At 41.9% G+C, this 13,489-nt stretch overlaps 1 protein-coding gene across 3 annotated transcripts in view; it reads right to left on the bottom strand.

Moving 5' to 3' along the window:
* plekhh3 (pleckstrin homology, MyTH4 and FERM domain containing H3) overlaps positions 1-13,489 on the bottom strand; it is a 38,623-nt gene that overhangs the window by 5,349 nt on the left and 19,785 nt on the right. For all 3 annotated transcript variants that reach the window (XM_007558163.2, XM_007558164.2, XM_007558166.2), the window contains 7 exons: positions 12,155-12,249; positions 7,018-7,200; positions 5,819-5,976; positions 3,735-3,858; positions 3,351-3,648; positions 564-771; positions 276-403 (listed from right to left, as the gene is read on the bottom strand). In XM_007558163.2, the coding sequence (XP_007558225.1) occupies positions 276-403; positions 564-771; positions 3,351-3,648; positions 3,735-3,858; positions 5,819-5,976; positions 7,018-7,200; positions 12,155-12,249 (1,194 nt within the window). The remainder of the gene's footprint in view (positions 1-275; positions 404-563; positions 772-3,350; positions 3,649-3,734; positions 3,859-5,818; positions 5,977-7,017; positions 7,201-12,154; positions 12,250-13,489) is intronic.

Raw genomic sequence — 13,489 nt, 5'->3', positions numbered from 1 at the left:
ATTTGAGACCTAAATTGAGATTGGTCAAACATCTCTCTGTGCGCTCCAAGACTGTAAAATATTATAGTTCAAGTGCCGTCCTACCGGTAAAAGGGAGTTGCACAAACGGGAGTGGTGCCAGTAAATAATATTCCAGTGATCTTGTATTGCATTGTAATACACAGTCTGCCTCTGCATTAAAGGCATTCTTGGTGTCACAGATAGCTTTGATTTGTGACAGATTTTTGGCACTGTCTCCTTTTTAAAACGTGAAAACCACAAATCCCTTTTCATACCTGGTCAGGACGTCGGCGATCAGAGAGTTCCCGGCGACCGGCTGCTCCCACAGTGCATTCTGCTCATACAGTGCAAATGTATTTTTGCTGTCTTGAAGGCCCAGCTTCTCTTGCATCCTTCGAACCACCTGATGACAGGCAGGGGAGAAGACCGTTTGGGGAAAAAAAAGTTTGGGGTTGTTGAGGCTCTGAATCCAAGGCGTGTCTTTCACAGTTTAAACAAAAACACGTGCAAGAATCTGAAGAGCTTTAGCCATACAAGCTGAACACTGATAAATGCTCCCAAACCTCGTTGGCAGTGGTGTGAGAGCTGATGTAGAGCTGGCAGGAGCCGGGGCCAGGGTAGTGCACGGTGCACAGCATCTCCTGTCGGTTCATCAGCATCTGGATCTCCTCCCACGATGGCACACACTCGCGGCATTTTGTTTTTTCCAAAGCCTCACTGATGAACGACGCGTAGTTATCCATCTCGGATTCAGGACTCTGGCTCTGAATTCTGCAGGAAGCAGGAAAAGGATGAGCGAATGAAAATATGTTGCCTCTGTGCACATGCAATATAAACTACAACTCATGATTTAGAAAGAGAGGATTTGTTAATCCTGTTGATGTTAGGCCCAATCTTTGAACTTTTTATTCTTCCACATCATCCCTTTGATTGAGCTTCATTCTTTACCTTTCCTCGGTCTGGAAATGTTAAAAGTAAATGAGGCGAGGAATGAGAAATGTTCTTACTCGACCTGTTAAAGACTTAAAAGAGTCAATATCACCCAGTCCTTGAAATAAAAGCATAATGGAAAAGAAAACATGTTTGGCTTTGGACTTTGGGAATAGGAAGAGGTGTTTCCGCTCCTGTGAGCGGCAGTGACCTGCTGCTTCATCCCAGCGGACTGTCCAGGAGTGCTAGGTGAAGCTCAGTGCGCGTTTAATTATGAAGAGAAAAAAAATGAAAGAAAGAAAAAAGGAGGGGATGGGGAAGAGGTGCACAAATATCAAATGGAGCCTGAAGTCTGACACTCTTTGTGAGCAATAAAGGGCGTGAAATATGGTGTAATGGAGCTAATAGTTCAGCCCTGTGTAAACAGAGAGGGACGGGAAAGGAAGGAAACAATAATGCTCAAGCATTCATCTAAAAATCGAAACGCGCATACGACCGAAAAATCTAAGAAACCGTTTGCCAGACACAGAGAAGCACACTCATTCACTCCAATGTCCTGCCATCTCATAACTGTATGGCCACAGGGTGGGATTTGTCCTGCTGAAACATAATCAGGAATGTTCCGCTGAGCCTCTGCGATCCTTCCTTTACTCTCCTCTCTTTGGCCCTTTCTGCTGCTTCCTGCTTTCTTGCCCCCCTCCTGCTCTGCTTTCTTTCTCCTGGCCTATTCCCTCTGACAGCAGACATTCCCCGGGGGTTTCTCAGGGCACCGGGGGAGAGGGGGAGGAGGAGGAGTGGTTTTTGGGCCCGGTGCCCAGCTCCAGACTCAGCTCCTGCCCAGCTGCAGCCTCGGCGCTGATCCGCAGAGAGAGAAAGTGCGTGAGAGCGACAGCAAGACGTATCAAAACACAGAGCCAGCGAGTTCCACAGTGTTATTATAAATTGCCATTGCATGCAACTGTTCCATTAGCTAGAGGGCAATTCCCAGTGTAGAAACATAGATAGAAAACGTTGGCGGTTTGATGGCACGGTGTTGGAAAGTCTAGAGCAGGAGGCTCAGCGCTGCTAACAACTTGGATAAGCAGGCTTGACAGAGGGGCTAATTCAGACCTGCAAATCCAGCCCTCGAACACTGTATCTGTCCTCGGGAGCATGCTAACAATGTGGAGCATATCATGCTACTATATCTAAACTAGTGGTTAGGGATACTGGCGCCTGCTTTTTGTCTAACGTCTAGACTTTGCAGTCTCCCTGCCACTACTGGTTCATCTTCATCTCCCAGCTAAACCTGTTCTGCATCGCAAGCTCCTCCCTGTCACCAACAACCAACTCCTGGCCTGATGTCACATTCAGTTTAACGCGGCTCAGTCCAATGTAAAATCTGACGACTGGACTCTGTTACTTCAAACTGCCAATGCCAAACGAAATGTTCCTTTGTTTTCCCCTTTTCTTCAAGAAAACAACCTTTGCACAAAGATGAGTCAGAGGTAGAAAAATAAATATTTAAAAGAATCCCTTATTGTCCGCTTGAAAATGCAACAATTAAAAGATGAAAGGTGGTTTCTGCAAAAACATGTTCTAGAAAAAAAAGGATCCTGATGTTGGTCCTTGGTAAGGTTTAAAAAGTTTCAATTTAAAACTCTTAAAAGTATTTTTTTCAAATCCTTCTAATGACAGAAAAAGTGCCATTCTGGCCTCAGTTTTTTCCAGTTGCATGTGTCTTGGGTTGTTTTGGATGCCGGGGCTCTGAATGACGTTACGGTAGAGTTGAGACCGGAGCATTCAGAAAGGAAAACATTTCGTGCATTCAAACAAAATGAACATGTTCGCAAACACATATTTTACAGTATCATGTCTGCCACCAATTTAATAAAATACAAGAGCCAATAAATGCTGTAGCAATATTCTATATTTGTACAGCTGCTATGTTGGACGGAGGACTTGGAGATTGTTGGTGAGCTTCAAGTGTCCCAGTCAAAAATCAGAGGACTTCAGAGGAATTCTAACTAGAAACTCGTAAAATCTGAGCATAAACAGAATCGCTCACCATTGTCCAAACCCACGACACTCCACTGCTTTAAAGCCTCAGTTAGGAAGCTAATAGTCTGACTGCAGGCTTGCTAGAAGAGCAGATAGCCTGACTGGCAACTAATATCAACATGCTCTACTGTGTTAATACTAACACCTAAAACTATTAAATTTAGTGTGTTTATTTGAAATTGTAAGATTGTTATGTCTGCGATATTTTAGTTTTGATTATTTTGCATCAGGTACAACTTCTGCTCATCGGTTATCAGATCACACTCAAAATGCCAATGAGAATCTCATGGCAGTCCATGCATGTTCTTAATTTTCCAAATGTATGTAACAAAACGGCTTCTAATATATTCTAATAGAGTGAGCCTTTGAGTAGCTCTTACCTTTTGAGGTGGAACCTCAGGTATTTGAGCACGGTGGACCCCGGCAGAAAGGTGCAGCTCATGCAGGTGAGGAGCTGCCAGTAACGGAGATGCGCAGCAGTGTTCGGGGAAGGCGTGTGGCTGGTCTGCTTCACGAGCTGACAGTAGACCTCGTCACGGAGGGGCCGCAGGTCCAGGCAGGTCTGCAGCACGCCCTGGATGATTGGAACCGGCTCCCGCGCCGACTCCAGCTGCTGCAGGCAGTTGAAGAGCTTCACCGCCTCCTCACGCACCGAGCCGTAGCCCTTCCCATTGTGGTCTGAAGAGATACGATTGCATGGTACAGATACTAAAATGAAACAGTAGTGATTGTCGTGTTTGACGAGTAAATCTTCAGGTACTCACATGTGTGCTCCAGATTGCCGTAAGGGAAAGGAAGCAGAGGAGCATAGAGGGGGCCCTGGGTGTATTTAAGAATGGTGTTGTGTTGGTAGATGTGCTCCACCACCTCCGGGTTGAACTTATTCTCCTGTGTGCAAACAAACAAACAAACAAACAAAAAAATCGACCACTGTACAATATCATATTCATTCCGTGTTCGTGAGATCAGTCGGGAGGGCTGTCAGCATCTGTGATTTAAACGCATGCTTTCGTCCGTCTGAGGTGACCAAGGTTGATCTGACCAGGGTCACAATTCGGCTCTGGCAGCTTTCAAAAGCAACAGGAAGGTCAAGTGATGACCCAGCACAACACTTGCATGACTGACACGTTATACTTTATCCGCCGGTGTCAATGGGTTGACTGTGCGTGCATTTCTGTCTTTCACTGTGTATGTGGATAGATGCCTTCCAGCAGTACAGATGGCTTCCACGCTACTGCCCCCGAACACCTGTTGCTCATTAGTAACGTTGCAACGGCTCTGGCTCTCTCCTGACTCTGCAACTATTCCAATTCCTCCATTTTTTTTCTCTCTCTCTCTCTCTCTCTCTCTCTGTCTGTCTCTCTCTCTCTAGGTCTGCCTCACTGTGAAGCGAGTCAGCTCTACCCTTCTTAGTGTGGCAAATTTAACAGTCTTCCGTTTGTGCTGTGGGAATGAGATGCTGCTCTGTGGCGAAATCAGCAACTCAGCTGTTTTTCACAGGAAATGAAGATAATAATGATAGAGTTAGATCTAGAAAGTTGCGCTTTTTAACTAAGAATGTAAGAAAACACACTTGAGTCTTGCAAAAGTTGAACTAAATGCAGCAAAAATATCTTTACACATGACACATTACAGCCACAAAATTCAAAGTATTCTTTCGGAACTGGGCGAGAAGCTTTTGGAAAGCATTTAAAAGCACATGCATCGTTTTCTTTCCACTTCACAACTATAGACAACTTTGTGTCGATCCAACACATGCAGCTTCAATAAAACACATCTAAGTTTCTGAGTGAAATGTGAAGAAGTGTCATATATGTACTGGAAGGTTTACTGTAAACAAATTTGGGGCTAATAAGTGATCGTCATGGTTTGAAACCAGTTTGGAAAAATACTGCACAACATCTATCACAGACAAACACAAACCTAAGTCACTTCAAAGCTGCCAGTACTTTTAAGGAAAATGCTGATTGCTCCAACATACACAAATAAAGCTCTGGCAAAGTTTTTTGGATTCTTTCATTGTCCGAAAAGTAATTCAGACTTTCCATGATCAAAAGCGAATGTTTTTAAGTGAACTTTCAAAATGGTGTTGATTATCTTGATTCTTTTAGTCCAATTGCACATTTTTTTCCTTTGCTGCGTTGGTTATGCTTCAAACCTTTTTCTAATTTAAATTTTTCTCGTTTTTCACTCACGCTCTGCTTTCAATCTGCTAAACAGACGAAGGAAGAGACCTTTAAAAAGCAGGTTTCTTCTTTTCTTCCAAGTGTGAGCTCGGCCCCCTCTAGCTGAACACACAGTGATAGACACGGGCAAGTAGATTAACCACTTTCTTGAAGATTAGAGAGTCTCGTTGAGAGATTACGGACACAGGAGGCCAAGCAAAGGGCTGCTTATCTGGACCCAAAGCTTCTTGCCTTGCCCTGTTCCACCTCCTTTGCCAAAACCTGCCCCTTTTCTAGCCCCCAAGGATGGGCTGATGCAATAAAAGTTCCCTTTCTGCCAAATGAGATTCCAACACACACTATTCTCTTTCAACTCCTCTCAAATTGTATATAAAATACACTGCATGCTTGGGAAAGTTATATTTAAATACCTGGAAATACCTTTATTGTTATGTTTTTGTATGCCGTCATAGTTTGATTACATGAAGAGTTTATTGAAAAGGGAAAAATAAGGGTCTAGAGTAAACTTTGGATTCCCAGAATGATGTGGCCGTGTGGTTTCCATGATAACAAAGCGGCTTGAATAATGAGCAGTCCGATGGCTGTTTGTGTTTGGTGGCTCTTATCACAAGTAGTTGGCAGGAATTGTGTGCATGCTTATGTATGTTTATCATGTGGCTCACCTCGATGTCTCGAATCAAAAGTTGTGTCGGCGTTTCCACTGGAGATTTGGTATCGATGATTTTTTGGATGGCGCAGGCCCAGTGCACTGCTTCATTGAAATGCTTGGTGTACAGCCTGTAGCAGTGCTTCCGTCCATAAACAGTAATGCTCCAGTAACCTGAAAACAACATGAGAAAGAAATTACACAAGTCTAACCTGAACCTGATCTTTGAGTGTAATTTAAGTTAAAAGGAAGTAGTCATGCACGGAAACATCTAGACTTTCTCTTACTCTCTTCAACTTCCTCTCACGGATTCACTGAGGATCAAATGTCAGGCCAAGCAAAACCTCAAGCCACACCAAAACCAAACAAGAACAGTTTTTCTGCAGTAAATCTGGCCTTAGAGAAAAAAAAAAGCAAAATCAATCTAAAAAAAAAAAAAAATGAAGAAGAAGAACCTGCTTCCTGGTTTCTCAAAGGAAGATATAGCCTTTTACGCTAACAGCAGCTACATGGCTATTGCGTGACTAAGCTTAGCTTCTAGATAAAGATACAAGCCACAAATTAAGCAAAGATAATCTTAAGTAAAGCTTTCTTGCAACTGCTTATTGACAAATTTCTCAGTGACTTACAGGAAACACAAAAGTATTGAAGTAGTGTTTGTGACACAGCCACTGTTGAAAGTACACTTCTGTACAAAAAAGTCCCTGGGTGCAATGATTTAGCAAGAAACATGTTTTGGCTTGGATTTAAAGAACAAGTCAAGATGTTTCAAGTGGTTTTGGTTAAGTCAGCAGGACATATTCTCCTCCACTGAAGAACATCCAGGCAGACAGAGAGACTATGACAGTGACAAGAACAGGGTCATCCCAGTGTCACACAACAAAGAGTTGTCTTCTGAAATCTTTCATTCTTTTGTTTTGGTAATCTAAAAAAGGGAAATGGTGGACAGAGGCTTCCAATTCAGCCTTGAGTCATGTTTTTGGAAGAAAGTACAACTGGGATTTTCCAAAAGTACGTGTATGTGTCACAGTAGGGAAGGAAAAGGGCTCTAAAGACACATCTTTGAAGACAATACAAGGGAAAACTCCATCTAATGATTCCCGGTAAAGACTTGAAGCATGTCTGGCTTTACATACATTCTTGGAAACCACGCAAGACTGTTTCTGCCCATTTCTGTGCACTTTCTGAGCATAAACATACATTTCCTGAGCTCACCTGCTTCTTTGTAGGTTTGCTTGTCTGGCCAAATGACAGAGCAGAGACTGGTGAGGACCAGCGTGCCCAGTCTCCGAGCGCCTTTCTCTGGCCCGGTGTAGTAGTCGAGGGAATCCTGGCTCAGCACAAACCAGTACCGACGGTGCTTTATCCAGCTGCCACCAACCTCCCGTAAAAGCCAACCTTTTTTTTTTTTTTAAACAAAAAATAAACACCAGCATTATTTGACAAATTCAAAACAAATGAAAAAAGAAATCAACAAAACAATTAGAAGATTTGCTTACAGAATCAACAGTACTTGTTTGGGTTCAAGTTGTAGGTTTATATTTAATTCCCACACAAGAAACAGAGCACATTTACAAAAATAAGCCAACACACAAATACCGACAAAGATCTTATTACTTTCACTGAAGCAGCTTTAACTTCATTAAATTTCCATAAATTCTAACTTGTTTGGGTAAAAACTGGACTGTGGTTCTCAAACCAAAGTATAACTTCAACAAGTACCATATTGGCCCGTTCAGGATTTTGAAGTCTATTGGCGAGAAACAAAACTTTTTGCACTTTGAACTCAAACTTTGTGGGATTTTTATACTTTCTTTTATGATAGTTATAGCTTACAGTTAAAATCTTAAAACTCAGTTTCTCAGAAAATTTGATGAAATATACAACAGTTTAAGTCAGAAATGTTATGTTATTGCCAACACAATCATGAGAAAGACTGCTGATACAAAGTGCTTTATGCAGGCATTTTAATGGAAAATTGAGTGGAAGAAAAAAAGAAAAAGGGCAACAAAAAACAGGTGTAACCACAGACATGATACACAGTTTGTAATTAATCTATTGAGTTTTACTTGTTGGAATGAACTGCTGAAATAAATTAAAGGAGAATGCACATCTAGAGTGCTTTAGTGTGTCTCATGAATTGACACATTAATTGGCAATTGAAGTGCACTTAGATAGGATACTGTATTAGTTTCCAGTCTTGAGGAATTTCATCAGGAGCTTCAGCTGTCCTCAATGCAACAAGTTTGAGAACATATCTTGGAGAGTGAAACGCTGACGAGGGGCAGACGATTTGATAGAAAATAGCACAGTCACATTTAACGCATCTGATGTCATCGATGTGCATCGTGTTCAACTTTTCAATGATATCCCAGCTGAATAAGATGCATCCTTACTATTGCTGTATGGTGTGGCGATACTTGGAAAGTGTAGTTACCGTTATAAAATGTTTCAGAACCACTGCACAAGTGGACGAAAATACAAGCAGCTAATAGAACAGAGAGTAGTTGTTGCATGCAACCAACATAATTACCACTTTTGAGCCGGACAGAGTGAGAAGGAGAGAGTGTTACTAGAACACAGTGACAGAGAGGGAGACAAAGAGACTACAGCAGTCATGCTTGTAGACATGCCTTCTGTACTCGCCAGGCCCGTCTCTACAATGCAATACTGTTTTACTCCCAAAGCGCTGAGGGTTGGTTAAGACTGCAGCAAAACAGAACCACTGTTCCCAAACAGTGAACTTCTCCTCCCTTCGGCTATGTGTGCAAATCGTTCTTAAGTATTTAATCTGAGAACAGATAAATAAGTAAGTCTGGTAGAGCCCAATTCAAACTCTGCCTGTAGACAAACAGAAGTAGGCTGATGAGTTCTGGTAGTGGTTATGGTGTTGATCAAAGTTTATATGGAGGGCGACGGCTCTCCAGTGAGAGCAGTGAGAGCACGGAGAGCCGTCGTAAGCCGCCCGGTGCAGGTCTAGGCGGTGTTTAGGAATGGCAGAGGAACAAATACATGGCGGCTTCATGCGAGAGCACATGGCTCATTCAGCCCGTCTTGGGAATGCTTTTAAAAGGGACAATTAGGAAATAGACTTTCAGCCTCGAACCCTGTGAAAACTAATGACGCCACGATCAGCATCACGGCTTCCTCTGTGGTTAGCAAGCTGTGTGCCACCTGTCAGCCAGTGTTTATTTCGTCGGCATCTTTCTTCCTTCTGTACTTGCTCTCTTCCTATTTCCTTTCATCTTCTCCATTTCCCCTCTCTCCCAACTCTGAACCTTGAACCAGAGTTTTCCCAGGCAATACAAAGGTCCCACAGCTTTGGTGCTGCTCAGAACTAGAAATCTATTGACGGGTATACCTAGATTCCCGTTTAAGGATACCTCCGTATACGAAATGAGTGTATTTTGTATCTGTGTTAAAGCACCACAAATAGCTTAGGTAAAAAAAAAAAAAAAAAAAATCTATTTTACACATCAGATGAAATCCAAATCAAATCCTAGCAGGAAATAAATAAAAATCATGAACTACAGCTGGGTTGTAGTTTACCAACGGACTGGATGTGGAACGGTGGAGACAGACAAACTGTCTGGGCAAGAGCCAAGGAGAGAGGGGTACAACTGCCTTGCTGACACCCCCCCCTCTCCCGTCACAGAGACAGGATGTCCCACAGATGCAGTGCTTTTTGGCAACTTTAACCAGTGTGATTAGAAAAAAAAGCAGAGAAAGGAAAAGACAGAAAGGGCAGAAGAGTCCCCAGACCCCCTGTGTATAACCCTCTCAGGCTCTTCCATCTGGATCCCATCTCTGTAGCCTGCTAATGTTTCCCCTGAGGGCCACGGCTCGCCCTTAATTTGTTTCATTTGTGACCCCTGACCTCTCAGTGCCCTGCCCCCTCAAACATAGATTGAGAAAACAATCTCTCTCTGTGTATTTCCATTTTTTTTCCCTCCAAACCTCCTACTGCTTCCAGAATACTGGATTTTTGTTCCACGAATTTAACAACGCATAATGTTACTGTAAAAAACAGTCATGCATTCAAATTGGTTTGACTAAGATTCATTGGAATACGTTACAGGGGAAACATCTATGCCAGTTTTTTTGCACTTTATTAAACTTGGGAAACATTTTGCTTTTGAAAAATAAAATTAGAGGAAAAACTTCTGACTTGCCAACAAACAGCTGAAATAAATTCCTACTATTGACCAACAATAATGTTTTTTTTTGTTTGTTTTTGTTTTTTTTTTAATGAAATTTGTAAGTGGCAAGACAAACTTTACATTTGTGCAAAATATGCTCACATAACTTTTTTCTTCTTTTGGATCAGACACATCCAGACTGCTAAGCTGCAGTTTACTGGAGCATGCAAAGCCATGCATCATGTGAGGAGTAATTTTAACCATAAATCAACAAAGGTATGTCAATAAACCAATGTCAACATCTCTTTCTGTCACCACTCCATGGGTTTTACAATTTATCCTCACACCATCAGTCTATATCTGCATTGGCAGTGCCCTATTTTAGATACTGGGGCAATATTCGCCCCACGTAGCCTCAGGATGTCTAGATGGGGGAAAAAAAGAAGACATAAACATGTACAGGAAGAGAAATGCACTAATGGAGGCCTTCTTCAAAATGAGCAGAATTATCAAACACCCTCAGGTGTCCCTCAGTGAAAATGTGTTTGCCGGTGCAGTCTAGTGATTTCTGATCAAGATTGCTATAGTGCAATGGTTGGAATTTCAAAAAAATGACAGAGGGAAAGGAACCTACTTCACCTCGCAAAAGCATTCAAACTTTTCTTATTTTATTAATTTCTTTCAATTTAAAACTGCAAGCTGCAACTTATTAGGTTGGGGTTTTGCATGCAAGGTAGTGAATTATCGTGAAGTGAAAGAGGAAGGAATGCAAGACAATCTCCATAAAACAGTGCTGACACAGATCTAGACTTTGCCGAGGTTATTTAATGACAAACTGTGCTTTAATCTAAATTATTCCCTTGTAGCTCTGTTTGGCTGTATCTGGTTTAAATCCTTATGCATCCCGTAACAATTATTTTCATCATCGTCTCCCTTGTCCCAAAGCGTGAAGCTGCCACTACCACAGTCACCATGGTGGTAACACATAGTAGGTCAAAATTTAAGGGTGTTTTTACACCTGATAGTCTGATAGATTCGGTTTGCTTGAGTCTATTGCAAAATTGCAATGTTTGTCACATTATCAGGTTTGCGGTTTGCTTTCATGTTGCACTCTGCCAAACAAACCAAACCCTTTGAAAAATATTTTCACTGCTTCCTGCTTTCGAAGTGGTGTGGTCTCCTGTCCACTTGGCATCCACGTACGAATTTGAACCATGCTGGAGTTCAATTAAATTGAACCAAGACCAAAGTTTTTAGGTAGACCAGAGTTCCTGCCGCCTCAAACGAACCAGACTTGCTAAGCAAACAGTTTGATTGAAGGGGACTAAACAGGGTTGGTGTGAATGCATGCACCCTAATTCTCCATTTACTAATTAGGGAACTTCTGAAGGCAAATGGCTATAAGTGATTTTATGTAAGGTGTGTAAGAAAAAAGGGGGCATGATTCATATACAAATCTTCTAGATACGAAAAAGTTGCATTGTTTTCCTTCGTCTTCACAGCTAATGGTTCAATTAAACACAATGACGTTTGCATCTCCAAGGTGACACAATGTCTAAAAGTTCAAGGGGCGTGCATACTTTTACAAGGAAATGTTTTAAAGAAAACCCAACAGTGAGAAATGAAGGGTGCGTAAAGAGGAGGGCAAGTCGAAGATGCATGGCAACTGTAGTCAGAATTAGGCAATCTGCTTGTGTCACTATTCCAAACAGGACACAACATATCCAAGCAACAGCATTTTACTGCTCCCTTTCAGCAGAGGTAAAAGAGAAAACATATTTGTACAGGAATATCTCATGAGATCATTAATCAAAAGTGGTAGACATGAAGACAAGACCACTGATGCCAGTAGTTCTCATAACATGAACACAGGAAGAGAGGCAAAGACAGACAGTTTGGATCATGAAACACCTTCTACAGTAAAGTACAAGGAAAATCCTAACCTAGCAACATTTAGGTGTTTCTACTATTTAGGGTTGCAAGTTTTTTATCTTGTAAAATGTAAAAATGAAATATGTGATTTAGCTCATCAAAACATCCAGGAGTTTTTTTCTGTAGTTTCGTCCGTCAGGAATTCAGTTAGCATCAACGTGATACAAAGAAGATATGTAAGAGATTTGATTATGAAATCACTTGAACACATTGTGTATTTCACAACAACAACTGAATTCACTGATGATGATTAAAGAGTAAAGTAATAACTTCAGACTCACCTTTTACTATCAGATCTGGCTCTTCATCCACCCCCATCCCATACTCCTCATTGGTCGGTTTCTTCATTTTTACAGGTGACTGAGAGACAGTGTGCCTGTGCAGAAGAGCAGAAAGAAAATGTAAATAACCCAGCTTCCCTCTCAACTCAAGCCTTCCTCTAAAACTGGCCGGCTACTGTAACTGGCTCAGAGACGCAGTGCTGGCCGTGAGACCCAACTTCCAATCACCATGCCACTCTCTGCCAACTCAAAAGCCTGTCACATACTCTTAAGTGGAGAAGGTCAGACAGGGGGGATTGAAAGAAGTGCCACAAATATCCGGTGTCTCGTCTTTTCCCTTCTCATCCTCTCTCTTTCCCCCCCATTCCCCCCCCCACCACCACTCTCAGCACGCAATCCTGCGAACGCACATTGATGCACGGCAAGCCACTGTGGACAGCTCGAGTCTCTTTTATCACTTTGGCTGGCGAGCCAAACAGGCGACTGAAAATAAACGTGACAGGGCGACGCCGGGCTGACTCCCAGCCAGCCAGCTTGCGCCGGTCAGAGGAAGGCAAAAGGGTCAAGGGGTCACATCTTGGATAGTTAAAAGCATAAAGATCAAAAACATCTGTAAATCTGCTGAACGGCTGCTCCTTCTCTTGCTGATCTTCCAACCATCAAGCAGCTACCATAGATAGATTTTAACTTTAGCATCTGGTCTGGAATTGGCTGGTGAGAAGTTCATAAAAGTTCTAAAGTACATTTTCCAGATTTTTACTTGCAGTTTTGATGACTGTGTGGAAATTTGAGGACAAAATCTTTGCAAAGTTAGGTTTCATTATCAGTTTTATCATAAACCAAGAATGAGGCATAGCAGGAACAAGCTTTTAATACAGCAGTGTGGTAGTTTTTGTTGTGTTTCGTTTCCCCCCCCTCCCCCAATGACATCAGGACATTTTTAGAAACGGTTGAAATCTCTAATACACGGAAAAACTTTAACTGGATTGTCATAGATTAAAATATAAATCCTTCATATGAGAGTTAACCTTAAATTTCATGGAATTTCCGTACTTTGTGTGGCATCTCAACTGAACACATTTCAAGAAGCTTGGGTCCAGATACAAACTCAGACATAAAATGGCCTTGAGGTCAAAAATGCAATGGCATGACTCTTTTCTGGTTTTTTATTGAGTGTATGTCTGGTTGTTGGTGACAAAAACCAAAATGATCAGTGAGTTAGACAGGAACGAGCACTTTTCATGTGGTAAACTAAAGACGAACGTCCACATTTAAATATAAAAGCAGGAAAAAAGTTTCAGGATTTTGTAGAAAATCTGTATAAATTCCATAGTT

Source organism: Poecilia formosa, unplaced genomic scaffold (assembly GCF_000485575.1).
Source record: "Poecilia formosa unplaced genomic scaffold, Poecilia_formosa-5.1.2 Scaffold94, whole genome shotgun sequence".
Lineage (NCBI taxonomy): Eukaryota > Metazoa > Chordata > Actinopteri > Cyprinodontiformes > Poeciliidae > Poecilia > Poecilia formosa.
Note: the sequence above shows the minus strand (reverse complement) of the source record. Positions and strands in the feature narration are given on the sequence as shown.